The following is a 27,146-nucleotide window of genomic DNA, read 5'->3' on the forward strand; positions in this document are numbered from 1 at the left end:
CCTCTTTTACCCAGCCTTTGAACCCACTCTGCTGCCATGTGAGCTTCTCAGTAACGCACAGCAGTAACTCACACTTACAGAATCGCTTGGTACAAATTCATTGCCCTGAGGTGAGAAATACTAGATTCTGCTTTATTAAATAAATAAATAGGTTAGGAAATCTATTTAACTTGATAAATGAATTGTAACTGCAAATTAATTGCAATTTTTTGCTTAGTTACGCTGATACTCCTCTGACTGCTCTTCCACTTTATTTTATTTTGTGGGGAAAAAAAATAAAAATAAAAGCTCGGGTGCATTTACTGTGCTATGTAGCTGTTGTTTGCATATCAATACTGTATCTTCTGCACCATAAAATCAGTTAAAATACTCATTCCCATATGCCCTTCACTATGAATTATGAAGCCATTACCTCCTTGTAGTGAGAACACAATGCAAATGCAGTACCATTTTTTTTTTCTTGACTTGTAATGCACCACTACAGGCAAAGTAACTGGAATTTGGATGTAAACATAGTTTTAAGCAGCTTCTCTGACATAGTGAAATGAGAGATGTGTTAATTGCTGAATGCCATTATCTTCAGGAGAGCTCATTTCCTGATCTGACAGAGTTAGTCCCTAATAAATAAATGCATAGAACTTAAAACCTGAAGATGCTAACTCTATCACTGGGCAAGATTAATGCTTTCTGGAATGTTAAGTTTGCTTTGTATGGGATCAAGATTCAACTATGTTGATCTGAAGGAAATCTTTGCTGAAATCAGCATTACTCATGGGAGACAAGTCTGAGTTCTTTGAATTTCAGTCTGCCACTGTGACTGTTTCCACTGCTAGAAGAAATGTTTACAAAGACAAGGAATGATGAACAGTATGACAGCAGTGATCCCTGTGTACTTTGATGGCAGTAGGAGCAGTCGGCATACACTGCTCCTGAATGAGACAAGACTATATGACACATCACATTGGAACTAATACTAGTTGGTCTCCAAAGCCACTAACACAGGGAACATGGACTCAAAGGCAGATTCCTCTACCATAGCTTTTTTTTTTTTTTTTTTTTTTTTAAATAATAATAATAATAATCAAGCAATGATGCTACCTCTTAAGTATAACTGGAATGGCTGGAGATGGTCCATATGCCACCAGGGCAAAGCTCTCAAAGATGACTCCTCGAAGAACAGCAAACTGAATTTAGCAACATTTCCTGTTTGGGAATTGCACTGTGCTAAACACAGTATAATTTATCCATAAAAGAAGAAATTGGAGGAAGGTGCATTTAAGGTAACCTCAGAGAATCCCTTTCTGTTAAACTGGTTGGAAAAAGAAAAAAAAAGCAAACAACAGCACTAAGCCAACAACCAACAAAAAAATGGAGCAGGTACTTGCGTTGGAATTATCTTAACCCAAAGCCATTTCTCTGTGACGGTGTTTGCCTGAAAACTCTGCTGCCTGATGGCTGAGCTAACTGAAGGGAAGAGGTGCTTGCTTGCTTAGCATGTCTATGGAGATGCATCTCTGTATGTTGTCCTAGAAGAAGTTTTCATCTGTAATCTGTAATTTGAATAGAGAGTAGGGAGTTGAAAATTCATAGAAAGTAATTTCCAATTATTATTATTACTTTTTTTTTTATTATTCCTTCATTTGCAGGACTACCAATTGACCAATGATGGCAAAATCTGCGCACACCCTCACTTGCCTCAATGCTACAACCATTGGCCACTTGCTCATACGAGGGCTTTGTTGTCATCTCCTGCACCATGAGGAGGGATATGAATGTATTCATACACACATTTTACTGGAATAAAAAACAGTGTAATGAAAACTTACTGAAAATGTCGAATTGCCCAAGAAATGTTCCAGACCATCGAGAACACGATGAAGTCCCCAGCATCAGTCTGGCTGGAGAAGAACTGCAACAAGCAGGTGGCTGATGTGCTGAAGGGCTCTCCGATATTGGCTCTAGGTGGAACCGTCAGCACATTTTTTGCCTTTAGGTGGCACTCTCTGCCCATATCAAGCATCTTCCTCCACCAATGGAACAGCTGTGTCCATACAGCCCTGCAAATACCACATTCAGAAGAGTAAAATGAGTGCAGCATTAAGTTGGTATAAAGGATCTCCTCCAATGATGCAGAAGGTGGAATAACTATGATTGCCATCCTTTGTCAGCTTAGAAAAACCTGTTCGCATTGCACGGAAACAAATTTTATTTCTTTTTTTTTTTTTTTTTTTTTTTCCCAGCTGCAGGATGTTCCAGTGAACTGATTGCAGCAGAGTGCAAATCTGAAGTGGAATTACAGTCCCTCCCAGTTCAGTGTCACACAATGATGACAGGGAATTTTTGCAGTAAAGTGAGCGCTTAAATTAATCCCTGTCCTAACTACTCAAAAACCCAGTGCTAATATTGATGGACAAGCTATTCTAACATTATGTTAATGCCAGTAATTATGTCCAAAAAGAATGACTGAAGCTTATTTCATATATTTCAGAAATGGCCCGCGACTGTTGACAAATGAACTATTTGACAATACTGTAATTTTATCACTCTTTCCACTAATAATGTCTTAATCTTGTGAAAAAAGGAGGTCAGAAAAATAAAATGAATGATTCCAACTCTGCTGAAGCCTGGCCAACATGCTCCCACTCGCCTACCTACAGTCAGCAGTATGGCGCTATGCTGCAAGGCTGTTTCAAAGATAGATGTTGCTTCCCTTCTTTCTGGCAAAAGAAAAAAAAAAAGCTGATGAGACATCTCACATCACCAAAAATGAATATTTTTCTTTTTGTAGAGAACCACAGTAATCCTTTAGCCACTGTGTACTAACAATGCAGAAATGCATACATTGAAAATCATAGAGGACTCATGCTCAGCAGGCATGGCTTTGTACCATACATTTCATCTGATACATGGCATTAGGCTTCTGAAAGAGAATTTGGACAGTGCTCTGCCTGCTTGAAACACAGACATTCAGTTAAATTCAGCCATGAAGTTTCCTTACTGGACTCTTTATCCTACTGGTCTCTGTAGTTAAAAGCAGTGTTGTCCTTCTGCCCACCCAGTTACTTGTTGAGCCCTACAGCACTTCTAATTTTACTGATGAGAGCTTCTGTGCATATGGTGAATTTTCTATATTCAAACCCTGTTCTGGATTGAGGCTGACATTAAGCAATGCAGAATCTCCAGTTTCTCTGGAACACCCATATCCCAAAATCTGCCTCTGAAAGGCAGGCTCCATTCTGAAGGCCAGGTGTGAGCCGTATATTTAGCAGAACCCCGGAGGCAGGTACTACCACACCGGAGTTTTTACTTTAGTAGTGGAAATATTTAAGATCATTACCTCAAATATTAATAAATATTAAATGAGTTCGCAGGAATCAAAGACAATTCCCCTTCTTCTCCAATGTTAGATTGGAATTAGAGGCGTGAGGGATTTAATACTTCAGACTTAGCCACCAGAAACGTTAAAGACCCATCATCAACTCCGAGCTAATGATACTAGAAAGGCTAAAATCTACATTAAAAAGGCCAAAATTACACTTCCTGTAATGAGTCTTTCTTAACAAAAGCCTCAGCCTGTCCATTAAGCAGATACATTAAGAAAGCCAGCTGTTTTCTGCAGCACCTAATTACTATTCCATGTAAGTGCTCTTGGAAGGTGGAAAAGACATCACAGAGAAGCATCAGGAGAGAAACAACCTACCCAGTAGTTCATTTTAAACTGAGATAGATACTTCCCTAAATCAGTATTAATTTAAACAGTTGTACTTCCTTGCCGTGTGATATGCATGGTGATGTTTTCTTAGAGGCACAGTGGATTGACAATTTAGGCTCCACACTGTGCAATGGCGGGCGCTTGGGAGAGCATACTGGAAAGTGAGATAAGCTTGGGCTTCATTTGTGTGTGCTCAGGGAGAGCCTCAGCCATAGGGCAGCGAGTAGAACCAGTGATAATGCTACTTGCTAAACATTAGCACATAGATAGAAAAAGAGCCAACACCAAGCTGCCCCCAGAGAAGGGTATCATAGGAGAAGTAAAACTTCAGCTCTACCACTGAATTAGAAAGTGACTCCAGTGCACAGCTCCCAACAGCCATACTGTGAGCGGACTGAGAATAGGTCCATGTGTTTAAATGAACATCACAACACCGCAGTGAATGTTCACCAGTTTAAGTGTAAAGTTCGTTCACTGACCTTCATCCCGTTCATCTGTCCCATGCAGAGAGTGGCAGGCTTGCAGAGATTGTTCCATCTCCATCCTTCAGCTCTGATTCATTGATCCACTGCAGCTCACCGACATATAACATACCCTAACCCTCATCATCAGAGGGTGTTTGGGCCAGCTCACCAGCTGACAAAAGGAGAACAATTCCAAAGCTGGTCTGCCTCTATAAATGTACTGCTGTGTAATAGCAAGGAGTATTCTATCAGATTGTCATATTCAAATACAACTTCAGATTTTGTAGAATTTTGGGCTCGGGGTTTATTTGAAGAGAAATCACACTCACAGCTTCAGATAGGGATTCAATGATGTGTAAGAGTTCTAAAAGTCCTAAAAAGGGCAAACTTCTCAAGAAAAGATAGATCTTCAAGATTCTCAAATGTTGGCCAATAAAAACAAGTGGCTCCCCATCTCTCCCATTTGGCAGCAAGAATCACAAATCCAAATTTCCCTTGCCAAATGAAGTCAGAGGTTTGTACTGCATTTTAGCATAGACGATCTCTGCATACACAAAGTGGGAGAACAATAAACCTTGAAAGTTTTCCTGTTTTAGCAAGTTAGAGCAAGAGCACCATTTCTCTATGTTAATTTGGAAGATCACTTAACTATGGACTTTTAAGAATTTCCCCCTTGATATTGCTTACAAGGTACTTAAACCCATTTTTTTTCCATAGCCCTTCCCAAACCCCTTTGTTGTGGTTGTTTTTTAAATCTCACAATAAATCCAAACATAAAAATGTGCATTGTGTATGATGGTTTGACTCAGTTGGATGAAGCAGAGATCTTGTGCAAGAAGGGAGGAAAAGCCATTTTTTTCTAAAAGGCAGCACTTCTCTCATCTTTCTGTTTGTTTGTTTGTTTTTTTTACTTGAAACAGAGTGAAATGCCTACACCTGTGTGAAAATTCAGCCACAAACAGTGACTGCAAATGGTGCGTGTTTCTTTTCACTCTGTTTCATTTGCTTGTTTTAGTTTTATACATATATTTATAATGGGGGATAGAGATGGAAGAAGGAATAGCTGTTAGATGGCAGCTTTCCTTCCTTCCGTCCTGTCACCTTGCAAATTTTTCAGTATTTTTAGTCTGTGAACCAGAGGAATAAACTTAAGCTATGTAAAACTAGAGAGTCTGATTGGTGCTGAGGTGCCCTTACACACTCTCAGCCTTCTAAATGCCTTTTAAAATGAATGGTCGCTGGCAGAGTTAAGCCTATGGAATGCATCAGCCAGAGAACTAACTGGATTTTGCAAACTTGGCAGTTTCCACGTGTTTACAGCTGAGTCCCCTAGTGAGAAGTACAGCAACAGGACAGCAGGTGAGCAGACTTTGCCTCTTTGTCATTGACACCCCTCATGCCATTCACATAGGACTCCAGAATACACTATTTTAATTAGCAAAGCTTGTTGTAAAGTAAACAACACAAACACTCCTTATAGAACAGCCACGGTCTCCCCTGCTTGACATACATACAGGCTTTTTGGCAAGGAAACATTCAGACAGCATGAGGTTCACCTCTGTGCATGGCCCCTGGGCAGCCCATGCACCGCCTCAGCTCCCACGAGCTGCTCTGGGCAGGAGCATGCGGTGTGTAGCATAGGGATTCATACACCTTTGCTCCAGAAAAAAACAGTCCAAACCCACATCTGAAAAGACCAGCAGTTTTCCCCCTATAAGGTCATAAAGGTGTAATATAGGCGTCATGCATAGAGTACATACCATGTTTAACCGAGTCCTGTCCCTGTGTGACTTTGAGCCCCAGTGAGTACAGATGCACAGCACATTTAATGAAGCCCTCAAAATATGGTTTGCTGCATTGTGCTGTTTACTGGGAATGCTGCAAAGTCATTCAGCCGACAGGAGCCAGGGCAGCAGTAAGAAGTGTCCTCAAGAGTAGCTCTGACGGGATTCCTTCCAACACACAAGGAAAATGAAGTTCCCATTGTGGTTTGGTAATTGCCAAATGAATAGAAATCAGAAATAATTGATGTAACATTGACCCATAAAACAGGGATGACAGAGGCAAAGTTCTCCCCTGTACTTTGCACAGGGAACAACAGACAGTCAAAAGCAACATGGTAAGAACAGAACAGTACAGAAATAAAGTTGGATCCTTACAGGCGTCACTACTGCAGTCCATTGGTGCTAACACTGCTTTCAGCCATCACCGTTTAACACAATGTGACACATCTCCATTTCCAGTCTGCGTTCTCAACTGTTGATTTTCTTTTGTTGGATGAGTTTTTTTAGTTAGTTAGTTTTTTTCTTCTTCTTCTTTTTTTCTTTTTTCTTTTTAAAACTATGTTTATCAACACCAATACATTACAGACTGTGTTGGTTATACTCTGAAGTCTGATCATGCAGAACTACAGGCAGGTGCAGCTTAGGTCTTGCTACAGGACGGACATGGCAAGGTGAACAGTTGGTTTGCTCATTAAGATCTGGAGCTCTGTTACTGTTGTGGCTTTAACGCATACTGGCCAGAAGTCCCACTTACTCCATTTACTAACTATACATGTTTCTATATGTACAATGAACCCTCCAGCACTCTCCTTTGCAGCATGTGGCTGACTCAGGAAAAGCTCAGAGGTCAATCGTGTTGAGGCATACAGTGGCCTTATTGTAAAAGGTCAAACAGAAGTCATGTGTTGATTACATATTAGTTACAGAAGAAAAAAATGTCCATACAACTATATACATCATAAATACCTTGCTTTCCAGAAGACAGGAATGGCCCAATTCAGTGAAAATTAGTAAAGAGACAGGCGTACCTGTCCAAAATGACAAGCATGGGAGGGATACACTTATTTCCCAAAATGACTGTCCTCCTTCAGTATGTGCTTTTCAGCTTTTGACTCTCAGGTAAGAAGGCACCAATAGCCTCAGGTGGAGTTTTTCAACATTCTTTTGTCGAATCAAACCCTCTTTAGAACTCAAACTTGCTATGGGTCAAAGAGCCTGAACAAAAATGAAGTTAAAGCATTCATTTCCTGCAATCAATAGTTAATTTAAAAAATAAAATAAAAAAAAGATTACAAGGAAGAAAAAAAAAATGGCTGCACTGTCAAAGTTGTGAATACGTTCAGCACTCAGTTCCATGGACAGCTCTATTTTCCAGCTCATCAGTGAAGGTGACACACTCACTAATTGCCCTGCGCCCCCAAACATCTAATTATGACGTTACTGACTTGTGGAATATTCAGACCTTGTGTGCAACGATTTTCTTTCTGCATGCATGTGTATGTGAACAAGGTCACTGTGAGCTTGCAGTCAACAAACCTTCATGCCCTTGTGAGGTGGTGGAAGTTCAATAAGCACAGGCCTCAGGTCCTTGAAGATGTGCTGCTATGTCACAACTACACTCTTAATCCACAATGAGAATTTGGGTCAAATATGAGTACAATACTGGTGTTCTAAAAATCACACTTGCATGCACTTCTCTTTCTTTCACACACATACACAACTTACAGGTCAAATAAAACCCGTCTACCTGCCTTTTTTTTTTTTTTTTTTTTTTTTTTTTCAGATTACTAAAAGGAAATGCTGATTCTCCCCTGCAGGTTTCCTTCCATAGTGCTCTCCCTGGAAGCACACAGAGTTTGCTAGGAAATTCATTGTTTTCATCTCACAAACTTTAGGGGAAAGAGATTTTCATTATTCTGTATGATTGAATTCAAACAAAAATTTGAAAGAACGGTAAGCATAAAAAGAAACACATCTGAAATTAGAATTGTTGATTTTGATCACCTAAAATCCTGCAACATTTATCATACAAGTGGCTTCTAAAGGTTATTTCAAATTAAAATATTTCTATTCTGTAGTGACGAAATGTACTCAGCCTGATTCCCTTTGGCAGTTCTAACGTTGACTACTGGCATATTTCCATGAGCCAATAAGTTGGGGGGAAAGAAGAACACAGTCCATATCAGTGTCGTGGCAGCGTTTTGAAAAAATTCCTAAAGGCACACTTACAGATTTCATCTCTTCAGGATTATTAGCCCAAATCTTAAAAGTAAAGCTATGTAAATGAATGTAAATACCTATGATCAGATTCTGTTATAAAAGTACAAGAATGGTGCAGTGACATTACCACTTGGCTTGCATGATCTCCTGAGATCAGCCAGCATCAGTCAGGAACTGATCATTGCCGGAGGATAAACAGCAGAGCTGTAGAGAAGCACTCACCGGGCTTTATGTTTCTTTTTTTTTTGTTTTTTTTTTACAAGTTACCATACTTGCACTCCAATCTGAGCTCTCCTTTATATGCTACAATTGACTGTATGTATCCATGCCATGGAAATCTGAATAGTGTGGGTGGGTTCCCAGCAACAGCATCATTCAAATACTTCAGTCTGCGACCAATCCAAATAAACACCTGAAATCACTGAAGATGCACTGTATGCTGATGGAATATATATACACTATTCTGGTTGACGAGTGAGCATCTGAAGAGTGATGTCAAAATTTACTGCTGGACTGAAAACACACGCAACCTTCCATCAACTCAAAGCAAATCAGTGCTCAGTTAAACTCACCAGTAAAAAGAAAAGGGAAGGAAGGATGTCTTTCAGGAGCAACTCTTACTGAAAAACAAGTGCTGCCATTGCTGCACTTCTGCCAAGAGGCTGATGTTTCAGTGCCTCAATGCTTTGAAAAAACTGCCATTACACCTCTCTGTGTTACCAATATTTTACATCACTGTAATTACACCTACAGCTGCAAACTTGAGAATGAGGTGAAAATTGTTTCTCAAGTCGTATGTACTGACCATGTAATGGAAGAGGTAGATTTGGAAGGTCACTGTGAAGGAAGAAAAAAGATACATCTATGGTCACGTTGCACAGAGCTTTGGGATAGTAAGGAAAAGGACCTGAAGAGAAAGGTCACCAAATTCCAGAATCTGAAAGGAATATCCTGTCTGCACCTTAGGATAGCTACAGATTGTCACCAGTGTCATCCATATTGGAGGGTACACACTCTCCTGTAGGATAAAGTTGGCAGCAACAACCTACAGACACAGAGGAAACGCCCTATGTGGCAGCCACCACGCAGCATGGCCAGGTCACATGAGGACCAAGCCCAAAAGAGACTATTGCTTTGTGTTATCAATGGCTTTTTTTCTGGTGTCCAATGTGGACAGCCCTAAGTCTCCTCCTGCAAACAATGCTTCTTAAAGAGGAGATGAACTCATTTACTGCCAAAACCAAAGGCAGCCATTGTTATGGGCCCATTTCAGCAAGGCACTTCAACATGCGCTTGTGTTGAGCAATACTGAACACAAGACAGAAGCACGTGCTAGTTGTGAAACTTGATAGGCATCCCTATGGTAGCCACAAAACATTTGTGCAGCACTGCTGTTAGAAGAATTGGCTGCTGGGAACACAACAGTATACATTCTGTGCTATAGACTCATTCATTGCCCATCTGCAGAACATATCCTGTGCTTCCCAGATTGCTGCCCAGCACTCCTGAACCCAAACCAGACCAAATTATGCTATGGGACTCAGTGTAAAACATGGGAGATCTGCAAGCACCCATCCACCGTAAGTGGCCCTTCTGTTACTGCATCTGTCACATCTCCATAACATGGCTGGTGATGAACAGCATTTCCTCATGCTAGCATTCAGCATCTGTTCAATTTTTGCCCTTTCTTTTACATGCAGCTCTGCCTCTTAGAGTTTTCTTTGGGATGAGGGGTCAAATAACACACTAGAATGGTGCAAACCAAAGAATGGGGAAAAGGTACTGGTTATTAAGTACTATTTATATGTATGATGATTAAAATCTGGAGGTGAGACATTTCATTATTGCTAGGAAGTCACTGTGGTGTTATTGCCTTCATGCCTACAAAGCATTGTTGTTTGCTTTGATTACTTTTATGATCACTGGCACTGAAGTGAGCGTCCCATCACCAAACAATGACTTGATGTTTCATGGCTTAAGAAAGAATATTGCTAACTCTTTTAGCAGTGGTAAATTATTGCTTTCACAGTTACTGTTATGAGTTTTTAGAAAATCGTAGACCTAATTGTATTTTCTTTTTTTTTCCCCAAAAATCAACCAAAAATATCCCTGGAGGGAAAAAAAAAACCACATTGTCCTACTACAGAACAGATCTGCTACCAGGTCTGAAATGACTTCATATGCATTCATATCTTCCTTCCTCAGCACCCTGGAGAGAAGATTCATTTCTTGTTTTCTTCCCTTTGAAGAAAATCTGACCTGCTACTCCAATTGTTTTCCTATCCTACAGCAGAACAGCAGGTGTGTGAGCCACCCAACAGAGCAGCTATATTCCAGGAGAAAGGAAGAGAATTTGGAATACTTTATAACTGGTGGATTTAAAGTATCCAATAAAATATTCTAAACAGTTTTTCTTGTTGACTTCTGGAAAAACATTCCCCTTCTGTGGACCGACTCTGTGCATCTTTTCCATGTAACACAGCTGGTAACACTTCTGGAGAGCTGGATGGCTTGTCACAAGCAAAGGAATGGCCAAAGATACCACCCAGGGAAGGGTGGTCTTTGCTCAGTGATGGAAATCCCTGCAGGGGAATGACATAAAGGAGAAACCATCTCTTGGCCACAAACATGCTGAGGAGGGCTGCAGATATCCCAATGCTGAACTCAGTAAAATCAAAGATATACAAAAATAAACATTGAATGTCCTTTTGACTGTGGTCTGTCTGTTCCCCAACCCCGTAATGTCCCCTAACACACAAATATATCTGGAACTCACAGCAGTGAGTCCCTCTATAAATAAAGATAATTCACTGAATATGGACAGGAGAAGTTTGCTTTATGATATAAACCTCTCTGGGCATACGCATGCACAAAGAATCTCCATTCTTGCTCCCCATGCCTTGCAAAAATACATGATGTGCTTCCTTCCAACTTGCTCTTAGCTGAGCATATCTGCTCTGAAAATCAGAACTCTTCCCAATATTCATAGAGATTGTGTGAAGATCTGCAGCACCATCCTCCAATACAAACGTTAAGTATATATACAGCTATCAGCAAAAACACTGGTGCTACATCTTCAAGGGTCTGAGGGAGCAACAGCTCTGTGTGGTTATTTTCACTTCCACAAATCATTGCACAAGCTGTGCAGCCTCATCCATGACCAAGGACACAACATATACATGGGTAACAGTACCCCTGTATGTATGCTGCTCACATGAAATGGGCCATGTAGTTGTGTGGTGCACTGAGTGTGAGTGCAGATTGATGTGTGCCTACAGGCATACAGCTACACACACAGCCAGAACTCTACTGGCGTGCGTGTGTGCTCTTCATGCATGGGGAAAAAATGTGTGTGTATCTCTATCTGCATATCCCGAACCGTATATCCATACCTGCCCCAGGGAGCAGGAGACAACAGAGCAGAGTGAGGGCAGATCCGCACTGGTGTGTTGTGGAGTGGCACTGCACACCTTGTCATGCCAGCGTGAGAGGACAGCTGTGGGTTGCTGGTTTTGCAGCCATTAATTTTGCGTCTTGTAAGGGTGGAAAAAAAAAGGATCTGAAGAATCCTTTTCCTCCCCCACCCCAGAAAGCATCATCAGAAGACCAAAGCAGAGCAACTATGAGTTACATACACACTTGAGCTGAGCTGCATTACATAGCTCTGTAGGAGAAGCAGGCGGAAAAGATTTGTTTGTTTCGTTTAAATCTGTGCATTTTATTTCCCTCCGTCCCTTAGCTCTGTTGCTTTCCCTCTGGACGCCGTCACCCCCTGAAGAAGGCGGGGTTCCGCAGGCAGGCGGCTAGTCACCTGCAGCACCCCAGTGGCCCCGCCGACGCTTCCAGGCTGCTGTCCGTGTCGGACGCCAGCGTCTGATCCGTGGACATGGAGGAGATGTCGTTGGCCGATGAGGATGGGGGGAGGCTCTCGCTGCTGTTCACTGCTGCACCTGTGCTACGAAAATGAACACCACCGTGATTCAACCCGAAACCCCAGAACCTCTCATAGGTCAAAGAGCAGAGAACGCAACCCTGCGGCGATGCTCAGAGCGTTCTGAACAACATGAGCAGAAAGTGGGCCTTACAGGCTTCAGACATTGGGTAATATCAGATATTTTACCCAGAAACTCTCCCCCTCAGCAGTCTTTTTGTAAGAGGTACAGTTCATGCCATGTCCTATCCCTTGGTTTCCTACCAAGCCATCTTATTTTGCTTTACATACCATTCTTATCACTCCTTATCAGTCTCCTTAGCATTACCAACATCCAACGATCAAATGACAGCTGCGATCATGTGGGCACCAGCATGAGGACTCAGTGAGCAAACAAACAACAAAACCCAACCAACCAAACACAACAGCTCTCCAATACACGGGCTGGTATGAGATCATCTGATGGCAGTGCAGACACGGCTGTGGAGAGGCAAAGCCATTTTCTCTCTTAGTTAAGGACTGGGTGCCCAAGCCCAGGATTTTGGTTGTAACATCATTTTTGTGCATCACAGCTTACTTGTCCTCTGTAAAATGACAGCATTAACCTTCGCAATCATTTTGACTCTGCAAAGTGAGGAACCTCTATGAAGTTATCAGTAACACAACATCAACAAACATCAATCGCATCCATAAATATTATTTACCATTATTACCAGGGCAGCTCAGTCCCAAATTCTAAGCAGACCTCATTTCAGGCATTAACATGGCACTGCAGTTCCATTAATAAAGCTTAACCCACTAGAACACTGAGTTGCCCTAAAACCTCTGAAATTAGTCTATATAACTTCTGGTGCACTCGAATGCTTCAGCTATTTCTGTTTTCTTTCTGTCAGCACAGAAAACACATCCGTGCTATTCACTGGGGCTGAGTACCTGAAGGAGATGGCTGTCCTTTTACTACGCCATTTTTCGTTTTTTCTTCAGAATTCATTACTTCTTTGTAGATGAGTTCTGGAACAGAGAATTGCAACAGTTACAAACAAGAACTGTGCCTGTGATCAGCAACAATAAAATCCTCTGATGAAACAGTGCCCCCCACAGGCCAACACTACGTTGTCCTCGTAAGTCTTGACAGCTCTGCTCATGTAAAACCTCTCTCTCTTCCATCCCCTCCTCTACTGCCAGCTCTTCTTGGAGCTGAATTAAGACAAACAGGTCTACACTACAACACATTCATTGTTTCATGCTGCTTTACCTAGAAACAGAGCAGTACAACTTTGTCTGCTGTAAGAAAAATGATGGCAAACTTTCCTGTTTTCTAGGAGATAACCTAAGATTTCAATGAAACAATGTAATCCACACTGATAATGACAGTACTTAGGGTATTTGTATCTGTGAGGGCTGCTCCAAAAGTAAGGCCATGCAGATTCACAAAAGCAGCATGCAAGCTGGCTTCATTGCTTGTGAAAATGCATAAGTAATGGTAGTGATTATGCTGAAAAACAGCATTTTTTGGCTGAGAATTTGCTCTAGAAAATAGTGTTACTGTGGTCTTTGTATCTGTTGTCATTTCCAAAGGAAAGGCAAGGAGGCATTACTTTCATAGGGTGCATATGCAATATTTTCATTATCAAGCAGCAGTTCATAGGGCTGGGTTTGGTTCTTGCTGCCAGAGGAGTTACACAGATGCACGTGGGGTGGGACCTCTCCACCTAACTCTGAGCTGTGCTCACCTTTCCACTCCTCAATGGTGTGCTCCCGCTCGTCCAGCTGCTTGTCATAGATCTGGGGAGGTGGCTGCAGAAGAGAAACAAAACTACTCAGTACATTTTTTTACTATATCATAAATAATTAGCACTACTTAGGTAAACATAAATTCTCCTCTCCCATTTTGTTCATCATCCCATGTGTGCAGAACACCCAGACATATGAATATTAAAATCTCTGGAAATCAGCTCTTAATGTGGACAGTGCTTCTCCCTCATCCTCTTTGGAACGTGAGGCACAGCTGTGCTGCAATGGAATCTGGTCAGCGCTGCCATTATTCTGCTTGTGCTGAGCCCAGAAATCCCATACACAGAACTTTTGCACAGGCAAAGGGCAATCAGAGCACCAAACAGACAGCAGACAGAAATAATTTGCACTGACGTTTTTAAGGCTGTGTATTAAATACCATAGCTGACAAGAAAGCAATCTTTTGGTTTGCCTGGATTGCACTGAGTGAAGAGGAATTGTTTTGGGCCACATATAGAACACAGACTTTAGTTAATGTATATAAGAAACAAAACATGGAACTGGTGGGATATTTTACCTTGCTTTTGTGAAACTAACACATCTGTATAGTTGTATGGAAGTGGCTGCAGTTCTTCGTTTGCATTTCAGACTGATGAAACTTTATGTTTTTTAAAGAAAAATGAGTCACCATCGCTGGATGTGTTTAAAAACCGTTTGGATGTGGTGCTCAGAGGCATGATTTAACATAGGGTTGTTAGAGTCAGGGTACTATGATTAGGTTGTGGTTGGACTTGATGATCTTCAAGGTCTTTTCCAACCTGAGTGATTCTATGTGATTCTATGAAAAGAAGTACACGGAAAGGCTGTGTAGATGGCAAACCCATTCCCTGCAGAGCACCTGTGAGTCATGTATTGTGCAAAAAAACTCATGCAGTCAGAATTTGATTTTTTTTTTTTTTCGTTCTGCAGGGATTGGAGCCTTATATTCCTATTGCTGTCAGTTGGATTTCTACCACTGCAGATGGAGTGCTCTTTCCATCCACCACTTTCAAACACCTCTGAGTTTATACCTATGCATGTTATACCATGTCCCATAGCCCAGGAACACACTTGAGCCCATCCATCATTTTAGGAATTTATGTTCCTCTACAATTGGCCTGATTCTGGGCTTCAGCATTTGTATAGATTCTCCTCTTCCCTCCATACAACCTGGAGCACAGACACGAGCAGTTTTCTTTACAGCACGGTTGTTATTGAGCTGCCATAAAGCAGCAGGAACCCATGCACCATCCCTGCATTTTTCCAGCCTGCAGCACAGAGCTGCACCCCACTCACCGCCTCCACCTCGGCGGGGTCGTACCAGACGTTGATGTATGGGTGCTGCAGGGCCTCGTCCACTGATATGCGCTTGGCCGGATCGATGACCAGCATTTTGGACAGCAGGTCCCGAGCTTGGCTGGCTGCAGCATGGACAGCATGAAAACACCGTGATTGGCAACCACACTTATTGCCCTCAGGGAAAGATCACCTGGGTTATAGGAAAACCAGAGCTCTGTATAGGTGAGCTCTGTGATGTGCCATGATGGATTTTTCCTGAAGATAACACAAAACTCTGTGCCTATCAGAACAGACTCAGCTTTCCACAATCTTTTCTTTCTACCTTTTTTTTTTTTTCTTCTTTTTAAAAATCATTATTGTTTTCTGGAGTTTTTAATAAAGACTGCCTAAACCCATGTGAAAAACACCAGCAATTCTTACTTCTAGCACCATGTTTCAAGGAATCCCACACTCAGAATAATTTACTCTGTAGCACTCTACAGAAAACGTGAAAGAAAAAACAAACATAAAGAAGAACATCGTATAAAGTGTAACATATCAGTTCTCTCATCTGATAGTAAAAGCAGTATAAAAGGGAACTGCCAATATTATTCAGAGAATTACTGAAGCAAGACATGGGTTGATATAGTGATGCAGAAGCAGAATTCTTTTAAGGCACTGTTTCTTGTTCTGACACTGCATCCTGAAAGTGGCACTCACTGGCTCAAATGAATGCACTTCCTGCATCCAAAATATCACAACATGGTTTGACAGTCATTTCTTTCATTAGTTCCAAATCCAATTCATTATCCAAATTCATTGGAGGAGGAGTACGGAATTCTGTGTGCCCCAAGGTGTTTGCTCAGACTTTTTCCTTTGCCCTCACAGTAGCAGTGCTATGAAGCAGCTGTTAACTGGAAGAGTAATAATTCTGAGTAATGTGCTGGCATGCACCTTGCAAGCAACAGAGAGCCATTAGGGGTCACCCCTGTAAGCACCCAGCAGAACTGAGGAGATGCAAGACAGATGCTGGGCACATGTTTGTTCCAGATTTGCAATGAGAAGTTCTTCTGATACCAAAAGTACATTAATCACTCTTTCTAATTGAAGATCTAAGTCCTGCTGAGGTAAACCATGGCTTCAATACATGATTGAAGTCATTGCAAAACATGTCACTGTTTATACCATGGAGCAGTATGTCCAGTAACATCATCATCAAATCTTTCTGACTGAACGTATTAAACAGGCATGCAACAACAGAGAAGAAAAGTGGAAGAAACCTCCCTTGCATGGTGGCTGCTGACATGCAAACTATGGTACATACCTTTGAGTTTGTTGTGTTCTGAGTCAGCTGGGAAGAGAGAATCAGGAAACAGTTTGGGGAAGGTGAGGCCAGCATACTTGGGCCGGTTCTCCACGTAGTTCCGTACAGTTGGCTGCAGCTTCTTCATGAACTCTGGGCAGGGCGTTCCCAACTGCTCTATGACTTTATTCCACTGGTCAATATCTGGACATTGGGAGTTAAGGAAAACCCAACACAAGCCCCAGATCCCAATCTTTCTGTATGACCATTACCTGGGAATCCCCAGAGGTTCCCACTCCCTCCATGCAGCCTCTGCAGATGCACTCTTTTCCATTATTATGCCCCTGGGTCCTCCTGCCCACCAAGAACACTGATCTCTCACATGTCTATAATATCTATGAGCATTGCACACATCCAAACCCAACCACAGGTGTGGGAGTTCAGATAGGAAACAAGTTTTTCATGCTTAAAAAGAAATCTTATTACAGGCAATTTGTATTGAACTCTTTGGTTTTCTCCTTCAGGTTTTGTTTCCTTCAGCCAATCATTACACACGAGATAGATGACCTGTGGTTCTTGCAGCCACACTCAGAACAGAATTTACTGTGCCTAAAAAAAAGGCACACACGACCAGAAATACAGCACCATTTCTACATCACACTAATTCATAGTGCTAAGAATTTGATGACAAGATAAAAAACAAAGTGTGGGGGGAGAAGCACATGCAGACGTGGGAACATTTACACTGTAATGTGGTGATCGGTGCTTTGGAAGCACCTTTGGAGAATAAGCTTTTATGAGATAACATCCACAGCTTTTCAGCACAGGAATGGTGTTTGTATTGCTCATGTACATTCTGTTGTCATAACAGTGAAGGAGTCAGACAAATACAAAACACACTTCTTCACAATCCAGGAGAAAAAGTGGGCCCACAGAATGAGGGTGACAGAAAACACATATCAGTGGGCAAAATGCAGACTGCTGGTGCAGCAGCTGTTCAGATCTTCAGAGAAATTTAGGGAAATGGAAACCAGGGATTCTCACAAATTTGAAAACTCAGCAGAGACTTAGTTGGCCTCTCCTGAAATGTTTTCTTTGAATACTAAATAAATAAATAGATAAATCAATAAAATAACACATTTTAAAATTACAGCCTAATAAAAAGTATTTAAAAGAATAAAACATATTTTAAACACCTTTTCCTAAACTGAAAACTGAAGAATTTGAGGCTGTAGCTGCTCAAGGAGTACCCTGAGTTTTTCATAAAGAATGTGAATAGAAGATCAAGAGTGACAGTGTGGTTTGTGGATAGAGGCCTTTCTGAGGAACACTCAGCTTTGGCAGACTGAAAAAAACAAGTTTTGGTCATAGGAACTGGTTCTGTGTAACCGAGCAATCTATGGGGACCATTGGGCCTCTTCATCATGGTCTATATATCAGTCACCTCAGGTGTCCCCTACCCAAACACAGGACTGAGGAAAATACACCAGCTACGCACACAGCAACTGTACTAAGGAGAGAAGGTGGTCCAGGCCCAGGTTTATTGGCTGATGGCAACACCAACCAACAAAGTTACTAATGGAAAAAAATAGTATTCTGAATACACAATAAAGAATTTGTCCTAAAAAAAACCCACAACACTCTGTTTTTACAATGAAGCCAACTATTGAGATGTACAGGCTGAAAGTTCATCACTTTTGCTCCTGTTCCCACTGATGCAATTGTAAATTGCAATTTACAAGAACCACATTTTGTTCCTTCAGCTGCACTGCAGCCTTGAGGTCCATTATATTCCTGCAATTATGCAAAAAATAAGGAAATAGAACTTGGCTATGAGGGAAAATTTACAGTACTTCACCATAAGAAAAAAAAAGAGAATTTCTACAGAAAGTACTTCTGCAGTTGCACAAAACAAAACAAAACAAAAAAACAAAACAAAAAAAAAAACAACTTGTGATTAAAAAAAGAAATGTAGAAATTATTGCTCTTGTGCTTAAGCTAGCTAGGATCAAAATAGAAATATTTTTTTCTCTTCTAATATTTTGACTACATGAATGACAGTTTTTGAGTCAATAATTATATTTTCTTAAGTTCAGTGAGACTGTGCAGGAGATACTGTTAGCAGTAGGATGATGGTGCTCTATAATACACATAACATTTAGCCCCTCATTCTTCCCTGAGAGTGCTCAGCTGTTTAACCTTCAGCCGTTAATTAGCATTTGTTTATTCTCCTGAAAAAGGTGAGAAGAGGGAGGAATAAAGGTATCTTGCTGCAAATCCAATGGCCAAGCCATGACCAGAGATCAAGCACTGCTATTTCACATTATTTCTAAGTGTAACTCTGATAAGAGTGTCTCTTTCCCAAATCCTCCTGAAATAGCACCTGCAGACTGTGTGTATGAATCTTGTGTTATTTCACCAAAATGCCTGCATTTATCAGGGCTTTGAAACCATGCTGGATGTCACTGTGATGGCAGAACATCATGTTTTCCCGACGAACAGACTGGAATCTTCACCTATTAAGCACACATCCGCACTGGTCTCACTGCATCAGAGCAGGATTTGCACCTTCTGTCTTAGCACATATCTTCCGGAGTTGGGTACAACAGGAGAATGTCAAATCTCGCTTTTATATTTAAATGTAAGCACCACGAACATGACCTGGTCATGGCGTTCTTCCCTCATAACAGACAGAGAGGGTGAATTTATCTCATCATCATCTCAGGACCTTAAAGGACCACCCTTCTGGGAGTTTTCTCCTTAAAAGTGTATCTTCCATCAATGAAAACTGACTACATTGTTTAATTCCAATTTTTGATGTACCCAACTTGTCAAATTAGAATCATTACTGTGAGCAGCTCTGCATTCCTCACTCCAATACCAAACTGTACCGGCTGCTACATGGTTGGCTCAACTCACGTCCAACTTTGATGTTAGATCTCTCTTTCTCTTCCCCCCACTCAGAAAAACACCCAAGCCACATTGCTGCAGGAGTCATCTGTGCAAGACAAGTTTTTTTTCCTCATGGTACCATAGTTTACATACTGTTATCAGTACAGTTTACAATAAACACAGAAGAAATATAAAATGGTAACATTTGACAAGACAAAAATGCGGAATATGTTCTGTGACAAGGGGACTGCTTTGAGAAGAAGGGGGCATTTGGAAAAATTAAACCACAAAAATATTTTGCCACATAAGCAGTGACAATATATATGATGTTGTAGAATGTGTGAAAATAAAAACTACGCTTCGCACATACAGAAAACGATTTCAAAAAATGACCACTTATCATCTGTTAGAAGACAGTGGTGATGGCTGTGCAGCTGCCACTAATCCTTGAGATGGAGATGTACGACGATGTCTTAATTAAAATTTTCTACTGTACTTCTATTTTTTAGCTGGCAACTTCATCCAGTTGCAAAGCATCTTTGCTTATGCAGATGCATATTTTGCGGAAAGCAAACCAATGCTGAGTGGACAGTCCAGATGTTATAGCATAGGACTGAATCTTTCTCTTGGATAAATCTTACTACTTCCCTCATGGACTTCTCCTCATCACTGCAGCATCTACTCATACTGATCCAGGCTGTGCCCAAGTTCCTATCATGGATGTGACACGCTTTTATTCTTGTGATGGATGCATGCTGATGGTGTCCCTCACCGAGAAGGAGCAGTATGAACGCTGTGAAAATCAATATGATGTGCACAAACAGACTGCAGCTGTAGCATGAGACTCTGTAAGTGACATCTTGTGTGGCTACCTCTGGCATTTGTTCATCACATCACAAGAATTTTACATCTCTTTACTGAATAGTTTGTATTTCCCTGTAAACATTCCCAACTATTCAATTTAAAGCACATTTTTCCTTACATGCCCCATATGCATTCAGCAGGTAAAAAAAAAAACAACACACATTTGCACCTCACTATGCCTCACCAGATACACAGCTCACCAGATACAAAGGACCCAAGACACCTCCTTAACTCCCTCTTCAGGTAATTTACATAGTGCTGAGGGAAGAAAAACACACAGCTTTGAGCACAAGGTATGGAATAGGTGTCCGCTTTCAGGCCCAGCAGCTTCCCATGCTGCTCCCAAGGCGATACAATCAATCACGCTGTCCTTCTCTCCTTGCTTGAGGCAAAAGCATGATCTAGCTTCCTGAGAACAGTTTGTCTGTAACCATTGCACTCAATCTTGAAATATCATGAAAGAAGGGAGAAAGGAGCTTTAAGTCATGTTAAACTCCATCGAGTCCATGGAGCAGACGCAGTAGAGAAATCTTACATTTCCAGGGTTCAGGAAAGGCCTAAGGGACTTCTGGCATTGCAAAGCATTTTCTCTGAACTGCAGTTTTAAAGAAGAACAACTACTGAGTTCTGCTCTCAACTCCACCATCTAAATTGATTTCAGGGAATTCAAAGATACTCCACAAGTGGAGCAGAGCTGTACCTGAACCAAGCACTCCACTCTGCATTAACAGCATAACATTTTCTTCCACGGCCACCTGAGATCACTGCACGTCGTTCAGCTGCATGGACCATTTTGATCAGGAAACAGAAATGATGCGGAATGCTCTATAACACTTAACCACTGGGAAAAGGCAAACAGCTCATTCTGCTGTCAGCATTTGTAACCACACTACTGCAGAGATGCCAGTGATGTTCCATGCAGCCATGAGGCACCATGGCCCTGGCACCCTGCTGGCTGACTGGTGGTGGCAGCAGCCCTCTTCCTATGTTGCTGAATAGATGCTGGTGGAACACAGAGAAAAGCAGAGCAAAGCATAAAGTACAGTGCAAATTCAGCAGCATGTTTTAAGTACAAATGAAGAGCATCAGCCCATTTACAGAACAATCCCAAATGCATCAGCAGCTGCTTGTGCTGATTTCAGAGGGGTTGCTGCAATAAGAAACACCCCGTAATGGTTTAATTATGGAGGTTTTTTTTGTGATTTCTTTTAAATAATTCTGCAGCTGCATGAAAGCAAGCAATTTTAAAACACTGTGTAGGACACATTCAATTTGCCAACATTGTGAAGTTCAACAAGGCCACAAGTGCAAGGTCCTACACCTGGGTTGGGGCAATCCCAAGCACAGGTACAGGTCAGGTGGAGAATGGCTCAACAGCAGCCCTCAAGAGAAGGATTTGGGAGTGTCAGTTGATAAAAGACTTAACATGAGCCAGCAGTGTATGTTTGTAGCCCTGAATGTCAGCCATATCCTCATTGATAGCAGTGACCCGAAACATGACCAACAGATCAAGGGAGCCCCTCTACTCCGCTCTCATGAGACCCCACCTGGAGTACACTGTGCCCAGTTCCAGGGTCTCCAATACAAGGAGGACATGAGCTGTTGGAGCAGGTCCAGATGAGGGCCACGAAGGTGATCAGAGGACTGGACCAGCTCCCCTGTGAGGACAGACTGAGAGAGCTGGAGTTCTTCAGCCTAGAGAACAGAAGGCTCTGGGGGGACCTTAAAGCAGACTTCCACTACCTGAAGGAGGCCTACAGCAAAGCTGGGGAGAAACTTTTTATAAGGACAGATAGTGAATGAACAAGGGGAAATGATTTTAAACTGGAAGAGGGTGGATTTAGACTAGATGTTAGAAGAAATTCTTTACTGTAAAGGTGTTGAGGCACTGGAACAGGTTGCCTAGTATGGCTGTGAATGCCCACTCCCTGGAAGCACTCAAGGCCAGGCTGGATGGGGCTCTGAGCAACCTGGTCTAGAGGGAGGTATCCCTGCCTATAGCAGGGGGTTGGAACGAGATGATCTTAAAGGTCCCTTCCAACCCAAACCATTCTATGATTCAGTGAATTTCTGTTGTGCTTATTTGTGGATTTCTCAAATGGAATCCTATAGCACTTCAGTCCAAAGCCCTAAAGCAGTTCAGACTACAGCACTGAGCTGCACTCAACCCATACTGCAATTATTACCCCTCCAGTCACAGAAATCACAGTGGCACAACCTGGGCCAGACCCTCCCAGAACACTAATAGTGCTAATGAGTCCCAGGGGCACTGGGAAGTGAGAGGTGTACTGCTACACCTGTGAACGAGATGCAGTTCTGACAACACACGAAACTCACAGGAGTTCTGGCATTCCTTTCGGTCCAACACCAGTTAGTGCAAAACTCAAAGTAGAACACTATTAGATGAGGTTGTGAAAATATTACTGCCATTTCCTATTATCATTGATTTTCTGCTCTTCAGATATTCCTTTTTCACATTTTAATGACAATATTGTACCCTTTAAAGCATGAGTGAGGCAACAAATGGAGTGCTACATTGAATTAGTATGTATGTAACACTAGCACATGTACTCTGTCAGTGAAAATCCCTACCCTGTGGCCATTTCCTTCTCTGCTACCCTAGCACCATTTGCATAACAACCAAAAATCAGGTCTGAGTTACTCCTGTCTGCCTACTGACTGCAGAGCTTCTCTCCCATCGTCCTGGGATAAGCAGCAACTTGTGCCCACTGCATCACAGCCTGAACTTAAGGACTCTCAGTTACGGGGCAGGAAAAACTCACGATGTCCAGCCACTGGTAACGCAGCACAGCCAGAAACAAGCTTGCTGTGTGTAAGGCTGTAAGGTGATGGCTTACAGACATTTGGATTTCAAAGATTTGGAGGTGAGATTGGGCCTCACTGCTTGGAAGCAGCATGGTGTGTGTTAGCAGCAGCCCTGCATATGGGACTGGAGGGAAGCGTTGGGTGCCCACTAAACCAAGTGGCCGCAAGGAAGGATACGATCGGTGCCAGGAAACAACACTGCACCTTTAACCATTTCGCCCATGATGCACCCTACTGACCACATGTCGACTGAAAACAGAAATGAAATGGAGGTAAACAAGCAAACAGGAACACAACAACAAATCAATGAGAGACGTATCTGACTGCATGTGGCATAGGAGCTGCCCTACGGAGATGTTCCATTCATGCACGTGTGAGCTGTAGCAGCACAGCAGGTCCAGGAGAGATCCACTCAAACACTTTTCCTTACCCCAATATGGTAGAAATACAATAATATTAAATACAAAAACCAAATCAAACCAAACCAACAAAAAAAACCCAACAACCTGAATGAGATCCACAGCTGCTTACTGTGTCATAGGAACCCTTTATAATTCAAATTCACCAATTGGTATATTTTTTCTCCTCTAACACTTCCATTTGCATTCGTTATCCAGGTTCATTCTGCTTCTCACTGCAGGTGAATGCTGCTCTTTGCATTCAGTGAGGAGATGCAAACTGCTTTTCCTTTCTCATTTCAGCTACAGAGATATGTTCATGTTTCCTGAAGCTGAATAGACAGAAACCACAGAAGCAGCCTGGATCCCATGAAGACACATTCACCTCTTACTCAGGGGTGTGAAAAGAAGTTGTGGAGAGCACTGGACTTGCACAGTGCTCCCTTGCAGCCTGCTGGCCCCCTCCCATCAGCACTCCGTGATGCCAGCAGTGCACAGGAGGTTCAGGAATCTTCTGATTTTTGTTCTATGTGACAGGGAACACCCATTTCTCAATGGGGCAGTGGAGACACAACAGCACTGAGCTGTACCTTCTGCACCGAATTCCAGAGCAAATCAGGGAACTGTTCACCTGTTACAAAGAAGAGCAGTTCAGCTGGATTAAACACAGCTTGCCACTATCTAAATTGGAACACAGTATGGAAATAACACTCTTCACATCCAGCATGGAACTAAGGTGGTGCTTTTCCCAGTACTGACATACTGCCATAAAACCACATTACCTCTGCTATCCTTGCTCTATGATTGAGCCATAGGGCATGGAAGCATGAAAAGAGACAGCCTGCTCTCTCAGGACCAGAAGCTGGGGGAGAAAAAGGAAAGCATCATGCTGCTGGGTTACATGTATTCCTGCAATGTTACACCAAGCAACAGCTAAAAAGGGATTGGGTTCTGAATGCTAATGTTCAAATCTGAGGAAAACGTTCCATGCCGGGTCTAAAGGTTATCTGCTGCTTTGTTTAGCATATGAGAAGCTGAATCTCTCCAAAACAAATAAATAGTTAAATAGAGAAATGAACAGAAGGCTACTTGTTGGGAAGCAGTAAGCAAACCCAGAGATGCAAATTGTTGTTGCTTTCATCACAAGCTGGATAGCATGCAAAGTATTAGGGGAAGATTGAGCAAGCAGTTGTTTGTTCAGCTGTTAACCCCCTTTCTATTGCCAGAGGTTGCCTTGGAACATCACTGCTCTATGCAGCAGCCAAGAAGTTCCACTGGCCGCCTACTGAACTGAAAATGCTGTGAGGCAGAGATTATTCTTTCGACTCTGCTCCTCAGGTTTTGGCAAGGAAACTTTCTAAAACTGCAAAATAAGAAGCAGTGAAGACAAACATCTGAATATATCTGATGACTGAAGAGAATAATTGTTGCCTTCTTCCTTGCTTTCCCCCCACTGCTCTTCTGAGCCAATAAACCAGATCGGAGTTGAAGTACCACTGCATGTTCAAGAGAAGCAGTGAGTTCTGAAAGTCAGGGGTTTGTTACAGTCCATATCCAGCAGCAGTGGTCAGAAATCTGTGAAGGGTTTGAGAGCACTGGACCGTGCTCCACTAGTCTCAGTCCTCTGTTCCACTGAGTCCAACACAAACTCAGATAGAGCGTAAGATATTTCAGTAGTGCAAACATCAGAAAAACAAACACCCCAAGAGCATTTTCACACAATTCCACGAGAATTTACCTTGGTTTAAATTATTATTTTTTTTCCAAATGCAAGATATTCCCAAAGATTGATGATGGTTCACCAAAACTGTGGAATATCCTTAAAATACAAAGAAATGCACACTGATGTTTGCTGTCACATAGATATGTGCACAGCTCTAGGCACAGTCTCAGCAATTCTTCGCCTTGATGCTTTAGGATCATCCAAAACTGAGTGGCAATGAGTTAAATCTACAACTTGTTACCCAAGTTTTTGAAGTGAAATGACTTAGATTTGGGCAGCCCTCGGTGAGAGGTCCCTTCTGCGTCAGAACACCTGTGACATGGATTACCATGAGTGAAGGATTTTTAATTATTACTATAATCTCATAAAAAATCTCTGTGAGTCAGCTCACTGCACAAAGCTCTCCTGAAATTAATGCCCAAACACAATCTTTTTTTAATCAGTCCACCTGAGTGTGCATGTATGCTTCACAATAGGAGCAAGTATTCCTAGGACACCACATGCCTCCCTGGCACAGCCAGCTCAAGGAAGTGCACACCACAAACCACGTGGAAATATTTCCACTATATGGAACCTCTCCCTGGTTCTGATCCCACATCAAACAGATCATAAATACCCTAGGCCAAGCCAAACTTAAGACACTGAGCTGCTATTGCAATGTATTTCTACGGCCAAAGAAGTATTTCAGATTTGATCTCATTAAACACTCTCATATAAACTTACTGGAGCATGAACCTTTCCATGCCTCTTCTCTGCTACTGAAAATAAATACTATTACCCTGGTTTCTTTCCCACTGAGTTACATGGGGAACTGGAACATTGCTGCGGTTTCAGCAGCTTTGATCCTAATACACTGTGAGGTAAGTATTCAGACTGTTTTGAGTTCTGTCTTATCTTTAAAAAAAAGATACACAAATACATTTCCAATCCATAACATGCAATTCTCTGAGATTTGGAAGTTATTATCAATGAGAGCTGGATACAGCTTTCAGCCAAGTTCTGGAGTTTCAAAACCTCTGTACTTCTGCAGCACTCAGAGCTGGGCAGCTTTCAGTTGTTCCCACTAATACTCAAGTAACTGAGACAAGAATGGAGGAAGCATCCAGCGAACAGCTGACTACAGAGGCTTACTAGGATTTGCCAGCAATTCTTTGATCTGTAAATCCATCTGGAAACCAACTGAAAGCTGCATTTTTGACAGTGTCAGACAAAGAAACCTCCCTGCCTTGGGCAACTAAAAAGAAATACAGGGATTTTCTGTGTGATTTCCTGTTGCTACATTCCATGTGGATGGAAGATATTCCGATATTTTGAACAGCAGTGGGCTCACTGCAAACTGACAGCATTGGAATGGCCAATTCTCTGCCCTGCTCTGGCTCAAGTGTCCTACCGTGTTCTGTAGATAAAGGACCTCAGATCTCTTTTATTTCTTATCCTCCCATTCTTTTTATTCTAAATCATCTGGAAAAAAAAAGCCACTGATAACACACAGTAGCAGCTATGGGCTAGCACAGACACACAACATTTCCAGGGATGGAATTTCAGTGATTTACAATGTTGATCTGACACCAAATTCACAATGATTTGTCCAAAAGCTCCATCAATATTCTGATGCTATCCCCAAATAAGGCATTGTCATAACAGATTTCTCTCAGAGTCAGAAAGAAATATAGCAATTCCCATGTTCACATGATCTTTTTCAAAACTACGTGGTTTAAATTATATGACTTATTACATTTTAGCTCTAGGAATGGGCAGGACCCAATATCTTTTCTTGTTGTAAAGGAGAGCCATCTGCCAACCATGGTGCTACATTTTTACACTGAAATACCTTTTCTTTTTTCCCTGTAATTTGGTTGCTTACTTAATAAACTAAAAAATTACCGAAACACCTCCAAATAGCTCAAACAGAAGTGTTTTCCTCAGTGTTGAAATCTGAAACTCACATCTATTACAACATGCAGTTTTTCTTTGAATG

General features: G+C 41.8%; 1 protein-coding gene across 10 annotated transcripts in view; it reads right to left on the minus strand.

Annotated features, from left to right (window-relative positions):
* Window positions 1-5,590: 5,590 nt before the first annotated feature.
* The window catches only part of MAPK10 (mitogen-activated protein kinase 10), a 104,127-nt gene continuing 82,571 nt past the window's right edge, over window positions 5,591-27,146 (minus strand). For 8 of the 10 annotated variants that reach the window (XM_085222533.1, XM_085222534.1, XM_085222538.1 and 5 more), the window contains 5 exons: window positions 16,487-16,669; window positions 15,181-15,305; window positions 13,845-13,908; window positions 13,045-13,122; window positions 5,591-12,130 (listed from right to left, as the gene is read on the minus strand). In XM_085222533.1, coding sequence (XP_085078659.1) covers window positions 11,988-12,130; window positions 13,045-13,122; window positions 13,845-13,908; window positions 15,181-15,305; window positions 16,487-16,669 — 593 coding nt within the window. In that variant the 3' untranslated portion in view covers window positions 5,591-11,987. Of the gene's footprint in view, window positions 12,136-13,044; window positions 13,123-13,844; window positions 13,909-15,180; window positions 15,306-16,486; window positions 16,670-23,224; window positions 23,297-27,146 lie in introns of all 10 variants that reach the window. The other 2 variants (XM_085222535.1, XM_010709718.3) reach the window with 2 other exon arrangements.

The sequence above is a fragment of the Meleagris gallopavo genome, chromosome 4, assembly GCF_905368555.1.
Source record: "Meleagris gallopavo chromosome 4, MGAL_WU_HG_1.1, whole genome shotgun sequence".
Lineage (NCBI taxonomy): Eukaryota > Metazoa > Chordata > Aves > Galliformes > Phasianidae > Meleagris > Meleagris gallopavo.